We start from the raw sequence: 19,396 nt of genomic DNA on the forward strand, positions 1-19,396 counted from the left end.
TAAACAGCAGAAATGTGGTTTGTTTCGGTTTGTCTGCTGATCCGCTGCACTTCTGATATTTCTGGAAGGATCGTGTGTGTGTCCACTCTTATCTGTCATGATTATAACACTGGAGCTCCACGGCACAGAGGAATAAGCCGTGGAGCATCAGGCTTGGCCACAAAGACAATCCTTGATAATAGGATCAATTTCATCTCAGCTTTGGGTTTTTTGCTGCATTTTCTGGCAACAAAAAAGTACTTTCAGGCTTATCTTAAATGTCTTTCAATAACCTTGCACCAATATTTACTCCATTCATTTTAGAAATAAAACCTGTTCCCCCTTCGTTCCCCAATCAATCACTGCAATCATGTTGAGATTCTGAGCGAGAATTCGGTCTCCTCTTTGTGCTGTTCCCCATCGTTAAATCAATATCCGAGTCACGTGAAATGAAAATCTCTAATTAACTTTGTAGAATTTATCTTCTCAGTTCAAGGACGAGTGGCGAGGAGGGAAAGAGGAAGGCTGCAGGTTTGGCTTTAAGAAAGGATAAAAAGAGAAGCGTCCTTCATTATCTGCTGCGTTTGGTCGACTCAGCCCAACTGAAGCTTCTCCCAACACAGAAAATACATGCTGCTACACAAAGAAATCAAACGCACGCAACACAACAAAGTGACTTTTGTTGCACACAGGCCGGATATTTTAAGCTCCGCAGCTGCAGAGGCGTCACTGCACCTCAAACTCACAAAGCCGAGTTTCCACTTGGATATCGAGTCTCTGGGAACCGTTAGAAATGAATAAAATGCCAAAGGGATTTTCTAAAAATAGAAGCTGTAATTGTTGTAGGCAGTGGGTGGCACAGGGAAGAGCTCACTTCCCAATCTGGACCCGTCCTCTTCGGTGGGAGCTGATTAAAGTCAGGAGCGTTCAGTCCAGATTAAAGTCGGTCGGGTTCATCCAGCCGAGCTGCGTTTCTTCAGTTATCAACACTGAATTCCTGCTAATTCAAGCAGTCACACAAATTACTGACAGATTCCTCACCTCTTTCAACAGACTTTGAGCATTTCTTCAGTGTTCTGTGCTCTGAAAAGATCTTTCTCCACCAATCAAACACATTCTGGTTTTCAGATATAAAGTAAAAATATGCAGCTGGTTTTGCTGTTTTCTTCTGCTTCAATGCGAAAATCCTTTTGAAAGCACAGCAACGTGTAATTCTTCCAGGAAAGCTGCAGAAAGCCGAGCATAGAGCCGGCAACACTGAATAAACACCAGCTGAACGTGTTTCCACCTGCCAGTGAAATAATGTGAAGCACGCTGATGACGACTAATGATCACTTTGCTCCAGGCAACAATGACAGTTTGTGTGATTGGTGGAGAAACTCATTCCCACAGAAGCTTTTTCTTATTCAGACATCATGGACGTGTCCCACCAGGAGCCCGTTTCAGGACGCCACCGCGGCTGGAGCCCGTTTCAGGTGAAAAACCCTTCAGCGCAGTGATGTCATGCATGAGTAAGTCGAGGCTGAACCTCCATCCTGGTCCCAGTTTACCTGCTCAGACTCCAGGTGCTGATCCTGATCCATGAGAAAAGCTTCCAGACGTCCTGCTGCCTCTCACCTCCTCTGTGGGGGGTCCTGCTCCATGTAATCCAGCTGAAATCACCGCTCAGACGCTGTCTTTGAGCTACTTTAACGGTGATTCTGTGGTTATAAAATCAGGATTTTATCAGAGCAGAGCGACAGTCTGGAAAAGCTTTAACAGGAAGTCTTATTGGGCTGATTTCAGCCCCAGTTTCTGACAGAAGAAACAGAAAAATATGTGAGTGAGAGCAGCTTTATGCTGGATTAATATGAACTTTACTGTTTCAGCTGAAACTTTGGAGCCTGAACAGAGCAGCTGGGACCAGCTTCCATGCAGCAGGATTCAAGCCCAGCTGGATCATCTGGGCGTGTCCGTTTTGTGTTATTTTGAAACACATTTTAGTTGCATCCCTGAAAAATTCCCCCAAATGACAGTTTGACAGGCAGATGGTAGTAAAATACTGAACCAGGAACCGTCCTGCTGTGAGACGACAGCGCTAACCACCATGCCCTGAAATGAACGGAGCTGTGGCCGACTGTGAGGAAGTCGAGTGTAAAGTTCCCCCCACTGATTCTCTGCAGTGGTTCTGCATCCTGAGTGCTGCAGTCTGGAGGCAGAACACCTGTTTTAAACCAGCACACATGAGAGAAACAAGCCAGAAAGGATTCAAAGTTAACCAGATGAACCTAAAAATGTCTGCTTCACTTTCAGCTCTCAGAGACTTTTTGTCTGCAGTCACAGATGACCTCAGAGTTTACGTTTGACTTTGGATTTTCCACTTTTCCTGTGTCGACTGCTCTGTGTCTGCATCCCTTCATCTCTGCATCAGCCAGTATTAAAGATGGCAGCTGCCACTGCTGCTGTCAGCACCTCCACCTGAAGCTTTGGTGTCCTGCTGAGCTGAGCTGAGCTGACGTTACAGTCCAGACTCCAACCAAACTGTACTGAAAGTAGGTTCTGTTCAGTAGAGAAAGGATGAGACATTTAGCTGTTGGATTGGGCCAGATCTCAGACCATTTTGCCCCACCAGCAGCTGTGTCCTCCGCCCTCTCAGGCCTCCATCCTGCTGCTTGTGGAGTCTCTGCCTTCAGGAGGCACGCTTGTCTCTGATGTAATTCTGCTCAAATTAAAGCTGAGACATGGCACATTAAAAGCCTGCGTGTACAGCACCTTAAGAGCAGTGATGGAGGGTGGAGGAGGCGGAGGGTGGAGGAGGCTGCAGAGTTAATCAACACACAGACCACAGAGTCAATAATATCAAAGGGTGCAGTGATAGGATCTGGTATCAGAGTGGCCTCGGACCTCTGTGTGGTATTGATAAAGCTTCATATGATACCCTGCTTGGACTAACCGGCTCTGGAGCTCGGTGACCTCTGCTCAGCGATAGCCTGAGCAGAGCTGAGGTATCGCCTCACAATTAGCTCCAAACGCTGGTGGACTTCAGGAAGCGCACATCAATAGAAATGATTGAGAAACACGGGCCGCTTTACTGTAGCACTTCATTTCTCTGAACACTGAAAAGGATCTAAAGGGACCTGCCGGCGCTCACAGCCAGCCTGCGGGATGATTTATCGACGGCTTTAACGATGATAAAAACCTGAATTATTCAACCCTCACTCAGGAAGGAGGAAACAGGTTCATTTGCTGCTGGATTATTGAGTCTCTGTGGGCGATCTGTAACAGTTCAGAGTACACCAGGTGATACTGGGAGAACATCTTGTTGACAAATGGGGACTGATGGGCAACGGTGGGCGATAACAAGGGCGCCATTACGAGCTAATGTCTCGGTTATAGGCAGCGGTGATTAGGATTTTACATTAAAAATGTAAATTTACAGCCTTTAGAGCCAGATGCTGAAATCTAACAGTTAATCTTATGTTAAAGCAGAGCATCATGTGACCTTATCCTCCTTAATATTTAATAAAAACTCATTTATTTATGAAAATAATCTGTGTGATTCTTTCAGTTCTGGTGTCTTGTTGCTTAATGACACACGTGAGACTTATATTATATATATATTATATTTAAAGCACTGTAATAACCGTGGTTCCACTCATCTGATGTGCTTTAACGAGTTCATTAATTATCTATCATTAGGAACACCTGGTTCATTTATTTGCTGAACAGACTCAGTTTCTGCCGCAGTGTGGAGCCAACAGTTGTCATGTTGTTCTTTAATGTGTCCAAGGTTAGAATCGAGGGTAAAACCCACACCTGAGGTTTTAAACTGCTGCTCTGATGAAGGCTGAGGAAGAGTTTACAGAACAGCCTCCAGTGGAAGTCCAACAGACCCAGACAACCAAAGGAAATATGAGTGTGTGGGTTTGGTTTAAGGGGAAGCAGCTTAGTGACATTTGACAGCAAATGTATTCTTTAAAAAGGATCCCAGCCTGAGAGGATTGTTAGTGCTCGCAGAAACTGAGCCACTTTGAACCGATGCTATCCAGCTGGAGATGGGAAGCCGTCCATATGGCTGCAGCAGAGAAGAACTGGGATCAGGAATAAAACGAGTCACCTCTGCACACTAATTTGGATCAAACAGAGCTGTGTTTATGCTTTATTACGCCACCACCATGCGGTGCTGTGGAAGGGAAATGTCTTCAGATTGGCAGTGAGACCTGGAGCGGACTCAGCACTCGCTGCATATGTGTTTGCTCCATACTGTGAAAGATAATTTGGTCGCATCACTGATTCTGTTCTGACTCCTGTGTTGGCAAAGCCCAGCGAAGCTCCAGCACTGGTCAGGTGATTTTAAAGCTGTGTGTGCTAGTGAATGCTCCCAGTTCTCAGGTCTCTGACGCTAACCCTTTAGGTTTCAGATCATGGCTGTAAAGCTCTTTCTCTGAACAAAGCATTCAGAAACCTGGATCCGGTGTGGTCCAGGATGCTGATGTAGCACAGCCACTGGGACGGCTTTAGTTGGGATAAAATCCCCGAGGAGGGAGATTTGTCCAGTTACGGCAGAGTTTAGAGACTCTGTGTGCAGACACTCGAGCTGGAGGATGATGTGACACTTGGTGTATTCACTGTAGTGCACATCACTCCATTCATGTGCCTGAGCGGCAGCAGAATACACAGACAGGCTGTGAGCACAGCTGCAGCTGCAGCTGCTGTCTGTCGTGAAGCTGTGGAGGTGATTCATGCCCAGGCTGCAGCTGAATCTACGCTCTGAACCAATTCATGTGTTAATGTTTGTCCACATCTGCACAAAGTCCAGACTTAGACGCTGTGGCGTAGCGTAGCGTCCGTTAAAAGCACAAAGCTTGCTGTAAAACTCATGCCTTTTTAACTCCTGAACATGATCACGAGTGAGTGGGAGACGATCAGAAAAGATGGCAAGACTGTGGAAGATGTTGGGTCTTAAACTCTCCCCCCACAGCTTATACTCAAACCAAAGAGGCTGATCATGTGACCATCGGATCCACCGTGGAGGGACTGTATTAGCGTAACATGGCGTGTGTTTCTAATGGCAGGACGTGCACCAACATGTGAACAACCTGCTCAGGGTGCACCCCCCGCCCACCCAGCTGGGACAGCCTGCTGTGACCCTGAGCAGGAGGAAGTTGGGTAACTTCTTCCATCATCCCAGCTCAGACTCATCAGGGTCAGACAGGATCAGGATTTAACAGCTGCAAATATTCTGCTCCTTTAACTGCGACGTCATAAACCAGGAAACAGTCTGGAGGCGCACATCTTGAGTGGGACAGTGTGTTCAGTTTGTGTCTCCCACACCTTAAAGATCATATTTCAGGTAAGTTTTCACCTGCTGGATTCATCAAACCACTGCCTGCGATCATACTAACCCATAATTAGGATTTAAGTGACTAAAACCTAATGTATTAAATGACTAAAGCTGGAATCAGAACCTTCTGGTTCCTCTGTTTCCACTTTCAAAGCCTGAAGATGGTCTCACATATGATGAGTTCTTAAACCCTTTGCAGGACCATAGTTTACTTCCTGATGTCATATGAGCATGTTTGCTGAAATCATTGCACGTCAGGAAAAACTTCTCATTAAATTATGTTTCATTTCTCTGACGGATGTTTCATTTTGCTGCATTTTCTTGTTGCAAATACTTTGAGAATAACTTCATTAACTGCAAATTACTTTGCAAATGTAACAATAAAATGAACTGACAGCAATAAATGGAACGAAGGGAAACGCATTGGTCCCTTATGCCTGTTCTTCTGGTTTTTCTTTGCAGTCGCTGATTACAAAACAATTCCTTATTTACATGTTTTTACAGCAGAGGAGACATATTCATGGCCATTAAAATGCATTTCTGCCATTACATCGCCCTGAATGCTACACGCTGATACCTGAAAGCCGGTAGCCAGCTCTGTTCCTTTAGAGGAACATTAAATAAGCTGCACAGACCCGTTCCACGTGCACGATTAGTTGGTGCCGGTTCTTCCAAACAGTCTAGCAGGAACAGGAAAGCAGAAATCCTCAGAAACAGAAAGGTTGTAAAAGGGAAACATTTTCCAATGAAACACAGAAATATGAAACCAGCACGTTTCCACCATCAGGGATGATATGGGCTGATGTAAAGGACCAGAGGAGGTGTTCAGGTGGACTCTGTTCTCCTTCCATCTCTGATGATATGGGCTGATGTAAAGGACCAGAGGAGATGTTCAGGTGGACTCTGTTCTCCTTCCATCTCTGATGATATGGGCTGATGGAAAGGACCAGAGGAGGTGTTCAGGTGGACTCTGTTCTCCTTCCATCTCTGATGATATGGGCTGATGTAAAGGACCAGAGGAGGTGTTCAGGTGGACTCTGTTCTCCTTCCATCTCTGATGATATGGGCTGATGGAAAGGACCAGAGGAGGTGTTCAGGTGGACTCTGTTCTCCTTCCATCTCTGATGATATGGGCTGATGTAAAGGACCAGAGGAGGTGTTCAGGTGGACTCTGTTCTCCTTCCATCTCTGATGATATGGGCTGATGTAAAGGACCAGAGGAGGTGTTCAGGTGGACTCTGTTCTCCTTCCATCTCTGATGATATGGGCTGATGGAAAGGACCAGAGGAGGTGTTCAGGTGGACTCTGTTCTCCTTCCATCAGGGATGATACATTTTTGGAGATCTGGTTTACAAAGCCAGAATGTCCTTAGATGAAATGAAAGAAATCTGTTTTTCTTTTCTTTACTATTTTTATAAAAGCAACGACCTGAACATCCTTCAGGTCGTTGTAAATGCTCCTCGCACTCTGGATAAAAGCTTCTGCTAAATGAGTGGAATGTAAAGTTTGCATCAACATGAGCAGAGAAAACACTGTTTAGCCTGCCTCTTATCCAACATGTTGAACCCAAACACTGCAGGGGGTCAGCGGCAGCTTCAACACAACTGTGTCTTGTTGCACACATTACAAACACAGCCACAGCAAGGATCCTAACAAGGAAACACAGTCCTTAATCACAGCTACAGCCGCTCTCAATCAGCCCAGCAGCAGGTGGTTATAGCCTAATAACACAGTGTAAAGAGCCACATTAAGGAGCTGCATTTACAGATACTGCCAGTAATCTTTTTGCAGTTTCTGCAGATAACAAGCTGTGATCTGAAGAAACCTGGGTGGAATGTTTTCACGCTGGCTGTGAACGCATCGATCAATATCAAATCATTCAGAGCGAACATGCAGCAGGTAACCACACAATCTAATTCCATAAAATAATAAGCTGTGAAATCCAGCCTGTGTGAGCAGACCTCTGCATTTTTTTCCTCTTAATTTAACGCCGAATTTGTTCCTTTTTGTTCTCATTTTTCATCAGAGTCGCCGTCTCTGCACATTTTTGCATCCATCTTATTGGCACAGTCGATACAAAGTGGGTGTTGATAATCCTTTCAAACCCTCTGCCAGTAACAGGGAAATAAATAGAGGGTGAAACTCACAGACTGCACAGCTATTTGCAGCACATTCTATGGATTGGGATCTGCGTGACCAGTGCAGCTGGAAGTGGAAAGGTCTCCACTGGCGCCGCATTCATCACGATGGATTTTTCTTCAGTTCCTAAGAGACCAGGAAGAAATTATTCCTCTAAATAGGCTGATATCGTGTGTCATAGTATTTTCTTCATTCCAATCAAAAAGCATGTTGATCTGCTGGCTCGATGTGCAGATTTTACCTTTTCTTTGTCAGAGGTCTGTTCACAGACTGTGGATCCCTGCTTTATGATTGAAGGACTGCCGGCAGAATCAGCTTTGAACAACATCAGATATCCAACAACAATGAAGATAATTATGAAACGAAAATGGAACTGCAGTCATGATCTTTCTCTAATTCTAAGGTGAATAAAAAACGAATCCTCTGCCCCTCACAGGGTTTGAAGCTGTGGTTTGAAGCCTCGGTTTGAGAGTTTCTGTGGACTCCACACACTGACTTACAGCTGAAACAGTCTCTTCATTCGTCTGAACGTGTCACAGCTGCGACACTTTGTGTTGAATCATTTAACCACATTAAACACAAGCCTCAGCAGAGTCAGCTGTGAAGATCAGGTGGTTGTGATGGAAACGGGCTGAGGTGGAAACACACAGCGGTCCAGAGACATCGACATGCAGGCAACACAAACACATGCTAATACACAGCTGGGCGCTAAGCAGATGTGCACCTGGCTGGGACACGATGGACAGCCAGCAGAAAACAAGCTAACACGGTAGTCTTTAACACTCAAATACCAGCATTCAAACATGTTAACAGAGCTCTGCTGTTAGCGCTGCGCTAAATTACTCACGATTAGTCGTCCAATTAAACTAATGTGATCGAATGCAGACGATCTTCTGAGAAACAGCCGCTAAACCCTGATGCAACTTCTCAGTGTTCCTCCTGTGCAGACGTGCAGTGGTGTGATTTATTTAATGTATTCAGTATAAATGATCAATATATGATAAATGATGAGGGTCAGGGTTTAAGCTCCTGAACGGTTTCTATTCCATATTTACCTGGAGGCTGCTGTTAAACAATGTGCAGGTTTTCCAAAGAGCTTAGCAGGTAATTTAAGAGGGATAACATGATTAATAAAGGTAGACAAAGCCTACGCCGCCTTGTGTGTTCATGATATACATATAAAAGCAAAGTCCAGACCAACACATTCTCACTAAAACTCTGTCAGGATCGCTTTAGCGCCGCTATTCATCACGCAGGCTGGTCAAAAAGCAGCAAGAGACACAATTTACTCTGATGCTGGTGAGATCACTGTCAACAAGGTGGGAAGCAGTCCAAAGACAAAACCTAAACAAGAAAATGTGCTTACAAAGACAAAACCTAAACAAGAAAATGTGCTGACAAAGACAAAACCTAAACAAGAAAATGTGCCGACAAAACCAAAACCTAAACAAGAAAATGTGCCGACAAAACCTAAACAAGAAAATGTGCTACCAAAGCCAAAACCTAAAGAAGAAAATGTGTTACCAAAGCCAAAACCTAAACAAGAAAATGTGCTGACAAAACCAAAACCTAAAGAAGAAAATGTGTTACCAAAGCCAAAACCTAAACAAGAAAATGTGCTGACAAAACCAAAACCTAAACAAGAAAATGTGTTGACAAAACCTAAACAAGAAAATGTGTTGACAAAACCAAAACCTAAACAAGAAAATGTGCTGACAAAACCTAAACAAGAAAATGTGCTGACAAAACCTAAACAAGAAAATGTGTTACCAAAGCCAAAACCTAAACAAGAAAATGTGCTGACAAAACCAAAACCTAAACAAGAAGATGTGCTGACAAAACCTAAACAAGAAAATGTGTTGACAAAGCCAAAACCTAAACAAGAAAATGTGCCGACAAAACCAAAACCTAAACAAGAAAATGTGCTGACAAAACCAAAACCTAAACAAGAAAATGTGTTACCAAAGCCAAAACCTAAACAAGAAAATGTGCTGACAAAACCAAAACCTAAACAAGAAAATGTTTTGACAATGCGAAAACCTAAACAAGAAAATGTGCCAACAAAACCAAAACCTAAACAAGAAAATGTACTGACAAAGACAAAACCTAAACAAGAAAATGTGCCGACAAAACCTAAACAAGAAAATGTGCTGACAAAACCAAAACCTAAACAAGAAAATGTGTTGACAATCCCAAAACCTAAACAAGAAAATGTGCTGACAAAACCAAAAACTAAACAAGAAAATGTGCTAACAAAACCTAAACAAGAAAATGTGCAAACAAAGCTAAATCCTGTCCCACAGCCCTGCCGCCACCATTATTCTGCATCTCAGGTCAAACCCATCGATCTTTAGATCATCGAGTGTTTATACGATACAAAGGATTGTGTCAGTCCGACCAAAATCGAGCTTCTCATAACTGACCAAACACACCCTGAGGGATCAAATCCCACCTGCATGTAAACACTCAGCTACACTCAGACGGTCCTCGGTGCTCTGGACATGCTCACCATTAAATCCCCATTAAATCACCATTAAATCACCATTAAAGTAACTTAAAAGCAGCGCCTGTTCAGTGAATTCAGCTGAACTTACATGTTCCAGGTTCTCCCACAGAGGAGGTTAGAGGCAGCAGGGCGTCTGGAGGGTTTTCTGACATAAATGGACGTAGTTTGGTCAATAAACTGATTCACTTCCTGTGTTTGTAATCCAGTAATCCAACGAATGACTGTAGTTCCACTAAACTGTGCTTTAAAACATACAGAACGTTACCAAACTAGAGACCAGTGGATAAAACAAACTCCAGCAGCTAAGTAGATAAAAATAATTCTGCTCTGTTGCTCAGGGTTTCAGAACAGACCTGCATGTGCTGCAGACTGGAAGCAGCTCCATCCTCTGCTGACTGCACAGCCGAGGACACAATTTACTCTGATTACTGTTCCACAACACTGCAGCTCTAAAGCTCCTCTGAATACTGGCTCCTGTGCCGTCTTAACGAGCCGAATTCTGCTCTCTGAATCCAGAAAACGGATCTGTGGCATGAGCGTGAAAAAGTGAACTCCAGCCAACACATCATGACAAGTTGTAGCATGATGTCTAAAGTGCATCAACAGAAAAACACGATGTTTGCACCTTCATCGGTAATTTATTTAAACTATGTTCTTGTTCCCAGCAAACATTAATGCGATCCAAAGGAGCGACGATAATAAAACACTGCAGTGTTGCCTCAGTCAAAGGAAATTTAGCCTGATAATAGATATAATTTAACATAATAAATGTAAAATAAATGATAATTTACTGTTGTGGGACCTGTTACAAATCAGACTTACAATCATTATTATTCTCCTTACATCCCTCTATTTATTTATTTGATAAACTGACGGTTTGCTTGGTTGAGAAAATAATCAGAAAATAGTCCATAGTTCACCATAATGCACCATAGCACTGAAACGGCTTATTTATGGTTCCCAATGACCGCCTCACAGCCTCCTCTGCTTCGGTTTGATCTCAGAGCTGCTTTTTACACGACTGATCAAACATTTAGAACAGATCATCAAACATAAGAATCCATCATTTATCTGCCAGATTCCAGTTTTTTCACATACCAGTTAGCTCTGGTGTTCCACAGGGTCCTGAACTGGGCCCCCTTTAGTTTAGGTAATATCATAGCTACTGACTTTTCTTACAGACATAAAGTCCTGGATGACCTGTGATCTTCTACTTCTGATGCAGGCAGTATTTTCTACACTGTACAGAAGTGTAGACTCTAATCTATCCGTTTGTCTCCTTAAACGTTTCCCTCTTTGGGCTTATCTTAAGATGCTCTTCTCCCACTTTCTAACCCAACCTCTGGCTAAAAGTACCTTCACCAATCCTCTAAAATGGGGACAACCAGCTCCACTTGACCCAGTTTCCACCTCAGATTTGAATAAATATTTCCTTATCGACTGTAAAAATAAGATGACAGAACACAGAACTGAGCCCTGAGACTAATTTAACTCACATTTCCACACTTCCCTCCGTGCACGGGAGGAATCGCACGCTCCTTCCGGTTGGTTTTGTCTCGGAGGAAACGTGTTTAAACGTGAGGAAAAGCGGCGCCACGCCACGGCGCTCTGCCTCATTTACCTTCTGATAAATTCATCAGGCCTCGAATGTGTACAGCGGCAGGAGTTCACTGAGTGGCTGCTTCACGTTCATTAGTGAGTGAGTCTGCAGCTGCATCGTTTCCATCGCGCGCACGCACGCGCGCACGCACGCCGTGTGAAGCTGCATGCAGGCTCTGCTCCGTCCTGGTGCTTCAGATAGGAAATAATTAGTAGTGAAGTATCTGCTCACTGAGCTAACTTCAAGCATGAAATCTTAAGTAAATATGTGTGCGCGCGTGGTGCTCTGCCACCCCGGAAACCGATTCCATCTCATAAAAAATGGATGCCTGGTGAAGCGGTCTCCTGTGAGGAGATCACTGAAAGCGAAGCAGTATTCCTCCCACAGACCTGCGCTGAGGAGCGTCGCATCAGCTGCTAATGAAAGCCTTTTCCTCCCGTCCCCGGCCGGCCTCGTGTGGGCCTCACTGGCCTTATTAAGGCCGGAGAAGCAGATTAGGAGTGACGCCACTGCGCGCCGCCAACAGTTCAAAAGCACGGAGCAGGGAAATAAAAGCGAGGAAATCTGATCTGAGAGGAAACAGCAGGATGTGGCAGGGATGGTTGATATGTTCCACGTCTCACTGCAGCTGCCTTCCGATACTTTACAGCACATTTAGAGGGAAATATTCATTTGGTTGTCTGTTTTTTCCCCTATGGACCAAATAATTGGAAAATAATTGACAGGGAAAATAATCAGCTCTTTTTTACATATTTGTATAAATTACTGTAATTATTTTCTCATAATGCTCACTGAAAAGTAATTAGGAAATAGCTACAGCAGCTAATTGCATCATTCATTAATTTTCACCCACCTGTGTTCCTGCAGCAGAAACATGAAGGACATGTTGAGGCTGAGCTTAACCCCCCCCCCCCCATCACCTTCTCTGACTGCACTTCACACCCAGCAGCCGGAGACAAACGGCTCTCATTTCACTTTCAAATCCCTATTAATGAGGGAAAGTTGTTTTTCTGAAATCCCACAAATCAATATTTCATTCGAAAACACATCAAATGTTGAAAGTGACAAAAATATCAGCTCATCTTAAATCTGATGCTCGGAACAGGTCTCAGATGTTGGGCCGGCTCCATGTTTCCCACTGTGTAGCGTCCCCTCTTCTTTGGCCAACATCTGCGAACATCTGGAGCTGAGGAGAGCAGCTGCTGGACCTCTGGGAGAGGAGTGCTGCTTCCTGGAAGTGTTCCTGGAGCAGAGATGTCTCCAGAATCTGCTGAGGATTTTATGTTCTCCAGAGTCTGAATCTGCTGATGATTTTATGTTCTCCAGAGTCTGAATCTGCTGAGGATTTTATGTTCTCCAGAGTCTGAATCTGCTGATGATTTTATGTTCTCCAGAGTCTGAATCTGCTGATGATTTTATGTTCTCCAGAGTCTGAATCTGCTGATGACTTTATGTTCTGCAGATGGTGGAAGATTCTAAGTCTGAGGAACATTTTTGGAGATTTCTGAAGCTGGCCCTGTGTCTTTCTGAGAGACTCTGCCTCTCTAAGGTGCTCTTTAATACCGGATCCTGCTGGTAATCAACCTGATTCGCTGCTAAATGTTGCTCCAGCTGTTTCCTTGGTCCTGGCCACGTTGCTGCCATCAGATTCAAGATGAGCTCATATAAACATCTGAAACGTTTCCATGTTCTCGTGTGAATAGAATAATTATTCATAAGATTTTACAATCGCTGTGTCATTTATAGAGTCCCAACATTTGGGCTCACACGCCTGCCAACGTCACCGCAGTTTATTTCTAATCGGTCACACGCTTATTAAGATTTTTTTAAGTTGTTTGACCCTCAGAGCCAAGTTTTTAATGAGTTTTTAATTCTTATTAACAAATGGTTCCAGTACAACCAGCAGAGTATCAGACTGGACCACTGAAGTACGCCTGGAAACCATAAAGCGTCCACAGCTCGCCCATCGGCTGGCGAAGCAGCCCCACATCAGGCCAGATGGGCTTGGGACGGGTGGCCGGCGGGTCAAACTCCAACATCTGGACCTGAATCCACACGCCGCCACAGGTTTGCTCACGGATTGTGCAGATAAAGTGCTGCATATATTAAAGTGTGTGATGAGTATTTAATCAGAATCTCTGCATCAGAGGATGAATGAGAAGCACATTGTGCTGTAAGTGTGGGCCATTTAGCATTAATAATTCAACATTTCACATAACTCTTGGAAAGATTAGCAGCCGCTTACTGGAAAGGAATACAGGGACAAAAATAGAAATAATAAATATGTGAGACTTTGAGAGTGATTTACCAGAAAGCAGGACTTTAATGTCATTAAAACGCCTTAAATGATGAAAACAATGTGGAGATAAGACACGGTTTTATGATTTACTGACTGACTGTAACTGATAAAACTCGTTTTCACCCTGAATCCAACTCTGATTCAAGCTGAAAAAACAACCAAACCAGCAACAAGCTGCAGAACTTTATAATTTACCCGAACAACCAGGCCGAGTCAAAGGGAAAAGTAACAGAAGAGCTGCGGGAATAAAGCACCAAACGTCCCTGTGAGAGCTGATCAATCGATTGATTAGTTTGTAAAAGTTCTCTGACAACTGAGGAAGGCTGTCAGAGGAGCTCCTGGCATGATCCAAACAGCTTCCTGTCAGCTGATCAATTGATTTATTGATTACTGTGCCAGCTTTGCTTGTAAAACTGCTGGGCAGTTTGATTTAAACCCAAACATCCTACATTAAGAGCTCCTCAGTTAGCTACCGGGATGATAAAAACAGCATCCACCGCTGCTGGATGAAGGTGAGACAAACCAAGAGAAGATGCTCGTGAAAACGTGCTCAGATGGCTCCTGTTACTCTGGCAAACGTGCTCACATCGTCTTTTAAAATGCAAACACCATACAGCCCGTCATTATCTCAGCTCTCCCTCTGAGAGTCGATCTCTGAGGAAAATAACTGGACAAAAGGGCAGTTTGGACTTCAGAGTGCAGAGCTGCAGCTCCGAGTCTTTGGCCTCTGGGGGGTCATGTGGCAGCGGATTGTTTGAAATCAGACGCTGAGGCTGTTTTGCTGTGCATGGAGGAGCATTCTGGGGTGGTTTGGCTCTAAATGAACAGTTTTATCAGTTAAACACTGCACCAACAGGGCTGGTGAGGCAGTAAATGTGAATTTAACATCCTGGTTTCGTTTGGTGACTTTAAATCTAAACGCCAGCAGCAGGGTCATTAGGCTCCTCAGAAGCAGCCAAACGCAGCTTAAAGAAAGCCCAGCTCCCTGTTCCTATCACCGATACTGTTGCTGAAGAGTGTGTGCGGTTTGCTGCTGTCAAGAGACATTTCAGCCGCGGCTAACAAGGCTGTGTTCATAATCCAATAATTGATAAAGAAAACTCTTACTTCAATACATTTATAAATAACTCCCCTGATGCAATTACTGGAAAAGCCGTGCCAATACAACATCAATTAACTCCTGGAGACTGAGCGGTGGAGCGCCGACGTATCGGATGAGCTGGCAGGAGGAGGAGGCCGACCTGAGAGGAAATGGCTGCCACCTGACAGGCCGGCTCTGCTCGCCTCCTTCTCAGTCTCAGCGGTAAATATGAGAGCAGCTCTTTGACCTCCAGCTTCTCACCATTTCACCGCAGCACTGTATGTCAGGCCTCATCACGGCACACATTTGAGAAGCACACGACTGTCACAAATGACGAATGTAGCTGTCAGTTCAGCTCAGCTCCTCACCTGAACATAACCTGCTCAAACACGAGCCTGGTGTCACGCTCGACCTCAGAGTGCAGAGACAAACAGATCAAATGCCGCCACGCCTCTGGTGTATTTACTGCTGGGAGCCCCTTTTCACTTTCTAACATGACAACAAAGGGCAAGGAAGGTTAACTGACTCCTTTCTCTTTCATCCTGCTGCACAAACGCGTTAACATGGAGTAAAACGCTGAATGTGTTCAGGGTGGAGCCAGAACAGCACATTCCTTCTCAAAGTGAGAGCTTAATGACGTGTTTGTCTGAGTGAATGCAACGATGAGCTCTGAAACTCTGAGACATTATGTTACACATTTGTTTTAAAAAGATAGCCTCCTGTTTAAGAAATAAAGCCAATTTAAATGTGCATTCTACCTAACAGCCAGCAGGGGGCGACACCTGTGGCAACAAAAACAACACCATGCTTTTCTTAATGAGCTAATCAATGGGACCAAAGTCATCTAAGCTATAGAAACAAATAAGCAGGGTATGAATCAGGGCGAGGCTGTGCTGTGATGACTGAACGTCTCTAATTTCTGTCTTTATCTGAGTGAAATGGTCCAGAAGCATCCGAGTGGCAGCCATGACAGCAGCTCCTTCAGCGTAGGAAACACTGGACCAGAGTTTATGCAGAAAAGGAGATATTTCCCATTAGCTTCTACGTTCTCCTCCGGTGCGTTAGCTAATGCAGGCCAAAGCCAGCCTCTGCTGGTCCTGAAGGTAACTGCATGTGTAAATATGGCGTCCATCAGGGCGAGATCTCAACATATTATCATTTAAAACAACTTCCAGTCACTTCCTGCCGTCTTCCTGGTAAAGAACAGCAGAATAATGCTGGTCCCATCCGGGTGGGAAGACCTTTAAAGAGATGATAAAAAGCATTTCTTTCAAGCGACAGTTTTTGAAGGCTTTGATTAAACATTAAACCGTGTTTCAGGGGGACTCGAGCAGAAGAAATAATGATGTTATGAGGTTTGGATGCAGGATTCCTCCACAACACGAGCACCTTCTGGACTCAGGGTCTGGACCCTTCTCTTTACAGTCTGTCTCTTACTGAAGCAAACGGTCTGATGTCCTGGGAGGCTGCTGCAGGCTGCTCTGCTTCCTCATTCAGTCGCTACATGTGTAGAAATCACAACTTAGTTTTAAAATCCCACAGAATGCTTTCAGGGTCAGTATCGTGCTGATGCTGGAACTGCACCGTAAAAGGCTGGAAGGAGGTCGTCCGGACAGGAAAACACCCAGTTTCCAGCCCCGGATCAGGGCTGGAGTCAGAACCTGGGCTCATATTGGTGCTTTGGGTTTAATCTCAGCTCATTTTGATCCTCTGGTGCTGTAGAACCAGCAGTAATGTCGGACAACAGCCAGTTTGGATCATTTCTAAAGCTCAGACCATGACAAAGACAATTCTCCTGATTCCACCTCAACACCACATCTGACTCAGTTTGTCCAGCAGAACCAAACAGCTTCACTCAGGCCTCCTAAGGCAGGGACAGCCACACAGAGCCGAACCGGAGCAGAACCGGAGGAGGATGCTCTCAGCATCAGCAGCCGTCTGAACCTCACGGCTGCCGACACTCTTTCAGCTCTCCAACACACACCTCGTAAAGCTGCGTCTGGCTCGGACGAACGGAACCGAACCTGTCTGCCTGACCTTCACCGCTCATCAGCGGGAAATCTCTAACTTACTCATGTGCGCGACTCTGACACAGACGAGCCAGCTCTGCGCGCGACAGCAGCGCAGTCATGCCCACCGTGACCCCCTCCTCCCCTGCAGCAGCACCGCACACAGGTACCGAACCCGGCCAGCATCAGCTCCAGCCCGCGGAGGCGCGGAGCTGACAGGTGCGCGCAGAAAGGTGCGATACTCACAGTGAGAGGCGGCTGACGCTCCGCCGAGGACGCCCACGGTGTGAAGGATAATCACAGACAGCAGAACCACCATCTTCCAGCCGGGTGCGCGGTTATCCGTGTGTCCGCAGCGCTCAGGGTCCTCCTCGCTCCTCCGGCTTGGAGGGATAGCAGGAGTCTGATGAGCAGGAGCAAACCTCTTCCACGATGGCACGCCCTCCCTCCTCCCTGTGAGGTACAGCCCTCCCCCTGCCCCCTCCTCCCGGTGTCTGTCTCCGGCTCAGGCTTCACCGGCAGAACAGGAGCAGCGCGCGGTCCAATCAGTGCTGGGAAAACAGAACAATGGCAGCGGTCCGCTTCGTGTGAGCATGAACAGAACATCAGGGGAAAGCAGCTCCTGCCCGGCTGTAGATGGGCTCAGCCTCACTGTGGGCTCAGTCCAGTCTGACCTACTGGCACCGAGACGGAACAATCTGATCTGATCCTGCCAGAATCTGGACCTGATCATGTTTTAATCTTACTTTTAGGTTCGTGAGAATTTCTCAAATCCACTCCTGGTTGTGTTGCCCTTTATCAGGCAACTTAATACTGATAAATGTTGTGAAATGCAGCAAGAAAAACATTTTAATGAGTCTTCACTGACCAACAGAACCAAAAGTAGAACCTGAAGCAGCAGCAATTTTATAGAATCTACAGAAACAGCTTCTGGAGCTTCTCCAAGCAGCAGGTTACCTGCTGACAGGTGAGGGTGTCAGGATTGGGTATAAAAGCAGCTTCCACCAAAGGTTCAGCCTCTCCAACAAGGATGGGTCGTGGCTCACCGCTTTGGGCCAAACTCCATCAGAGAATCATCAATAAGTTCAGGAAATATTCCTCAGAGTCAGACTGGAAAGAACTTTGGTCTTTCAGCATCTACAGAGCAGAATATTGGGAACAGATTCAGGGAGTCTGGGGAAATCTCAGTGTGGAAAGTTGCTGTGAAACTCACCCACGGCTGCTCAGATGTGTGTTTTATTACTTTGGTTTCAAACTTTAATTTGCTTTAAACGCCAACAACGAGATAAAAACCCTCAGAAACACAGTTAAAACAGTTAAAACAGTAAAAAACAATCAAAAATCAGCCCCAGAGTCAGACACAGCAGCAAGAAAAGTGTCACAGGAAGTGAAGAAGAAGAGAAGGAAGACAACAGGAAGTGAAGAAGAAGAGAAGGAAGACAACAGGAAGTGAAGAAGAAGAGAAGGAAGACAACAGGAAGTGAAGAAGAAGAGAAGGAAGACAACAGGAAGTGAAGAAGAAGAGAAGGAAGACCAGAATAAGCATCAGATGCTGGAGAGATCTGGGGAAGTCTCAGTGTGGGAAGGCCAAGGACAGAAAGCCCTGCTGGATGAGCTCGGAGCCCTCAGGCAGCACTGCAGGAGAAACCGTCAGGCCACCATGATCCATACAGCCACATGGGCTCAGGAGGAGCTGGGAAAAGCATTTCCACTCAACACAGTCCACGGCTGCATCCAGAAATGTGAGCTGAAGCTGCATCACACCAGGAGGAAGCCATATATCAGCTCTGAGCAGAACCACGGCCCAGTTCTCTGGACTCCAGCTCATCTCAGAGGGACAGAAAGACAGTGGACAGGTGTTCTGTGGGCAGATGAGTCCACGTTTCAGCTGCTTCTGGGAAAAACTGCTGAGAAAGAGCATCCAGCTGTTCTCAGAGGAAGGTTTAAAGCCAGCGTCTGTGATGGTCTGGGGCTGCAGCAGAGTCCAGGGCATGGAGGGCTTCATCTGGGTGAAGGTACCACTGATGCACAGCTGGATGTTGGAGTTCTGGAGAGACAGATGCTGCCATCAAGGTGACTTCTGTGGTTATTTCAGCAGGACGATGCCAGACCTCCTTCTGCAGGACTTCCAGCTTCATACATTTATTCATTTCTTTTTCTCTGGTGGGAATAACAGGACCAGCAGTTGTGAAAAAGAAGGAATTAATTTTGGGATCACAGCTCGGTGTGTAGTTTTCCTGCTTTCCTCCGTCTGTTTCCCCGGTTTTACGGTCAGAGACTGTGAGGAATTGTTGGTGTGATGTGTTTCTGAAGTTCTTCATCCAGCTTGCAGCCTGCGTTGGCAGACTGGACTCAGTCTGTTCTTTCCGGGCTGCCAGGATTTTCTGTGAAAAGTTCACTGGCCAATTTGTGGTCACTTTTTGGAATGATGTCTGAGATCACGGTGCCCAGATAATCTGC

General features: G+C 45.4%; 1 protein-coding gene across 1 annotated transcript in view; it reads right to left on the reverse strand.

The window, feature by feature from the left end:
• The window catches only part of cntnap5a (contactin associated protein family member 5a), a 119,987-nt gene extending 102,667 nt beyond the window's left edge, over positions 1-17,320 (reverse strand). Inside the window, exon 1 of the mRNA XM_072397587.1 lies at positions 17,183-17,320. Coding sequence (XP_072253688.1) covers positions 17,183-17,255 — 73 coding nt within the window. The 5' untranslated portion in view covers positions 17,256-17,320. The remainder of the gene's footprint in view (positions 1-17,182) is intronic.
• Positions 17,321-19,396: the final 2,076 nt, after the last annotated feature.

The sequence above is a fragment of the Leuresthes tenuis genome, unplaced genomic scaffold, assembly GCF_036924035.1.
Source record: "Leuresthes tenuis unplaced genomic scaffold, fLeuTen1.0.hap1 SCAF_12, whole genome shotgun sequence".
NCBI lineage: Eukaryota > Metazoa > Chordata > Actinopteri > Atheriniformes > Atherinopsidae > Leuresthes > Leuresthes tenuis.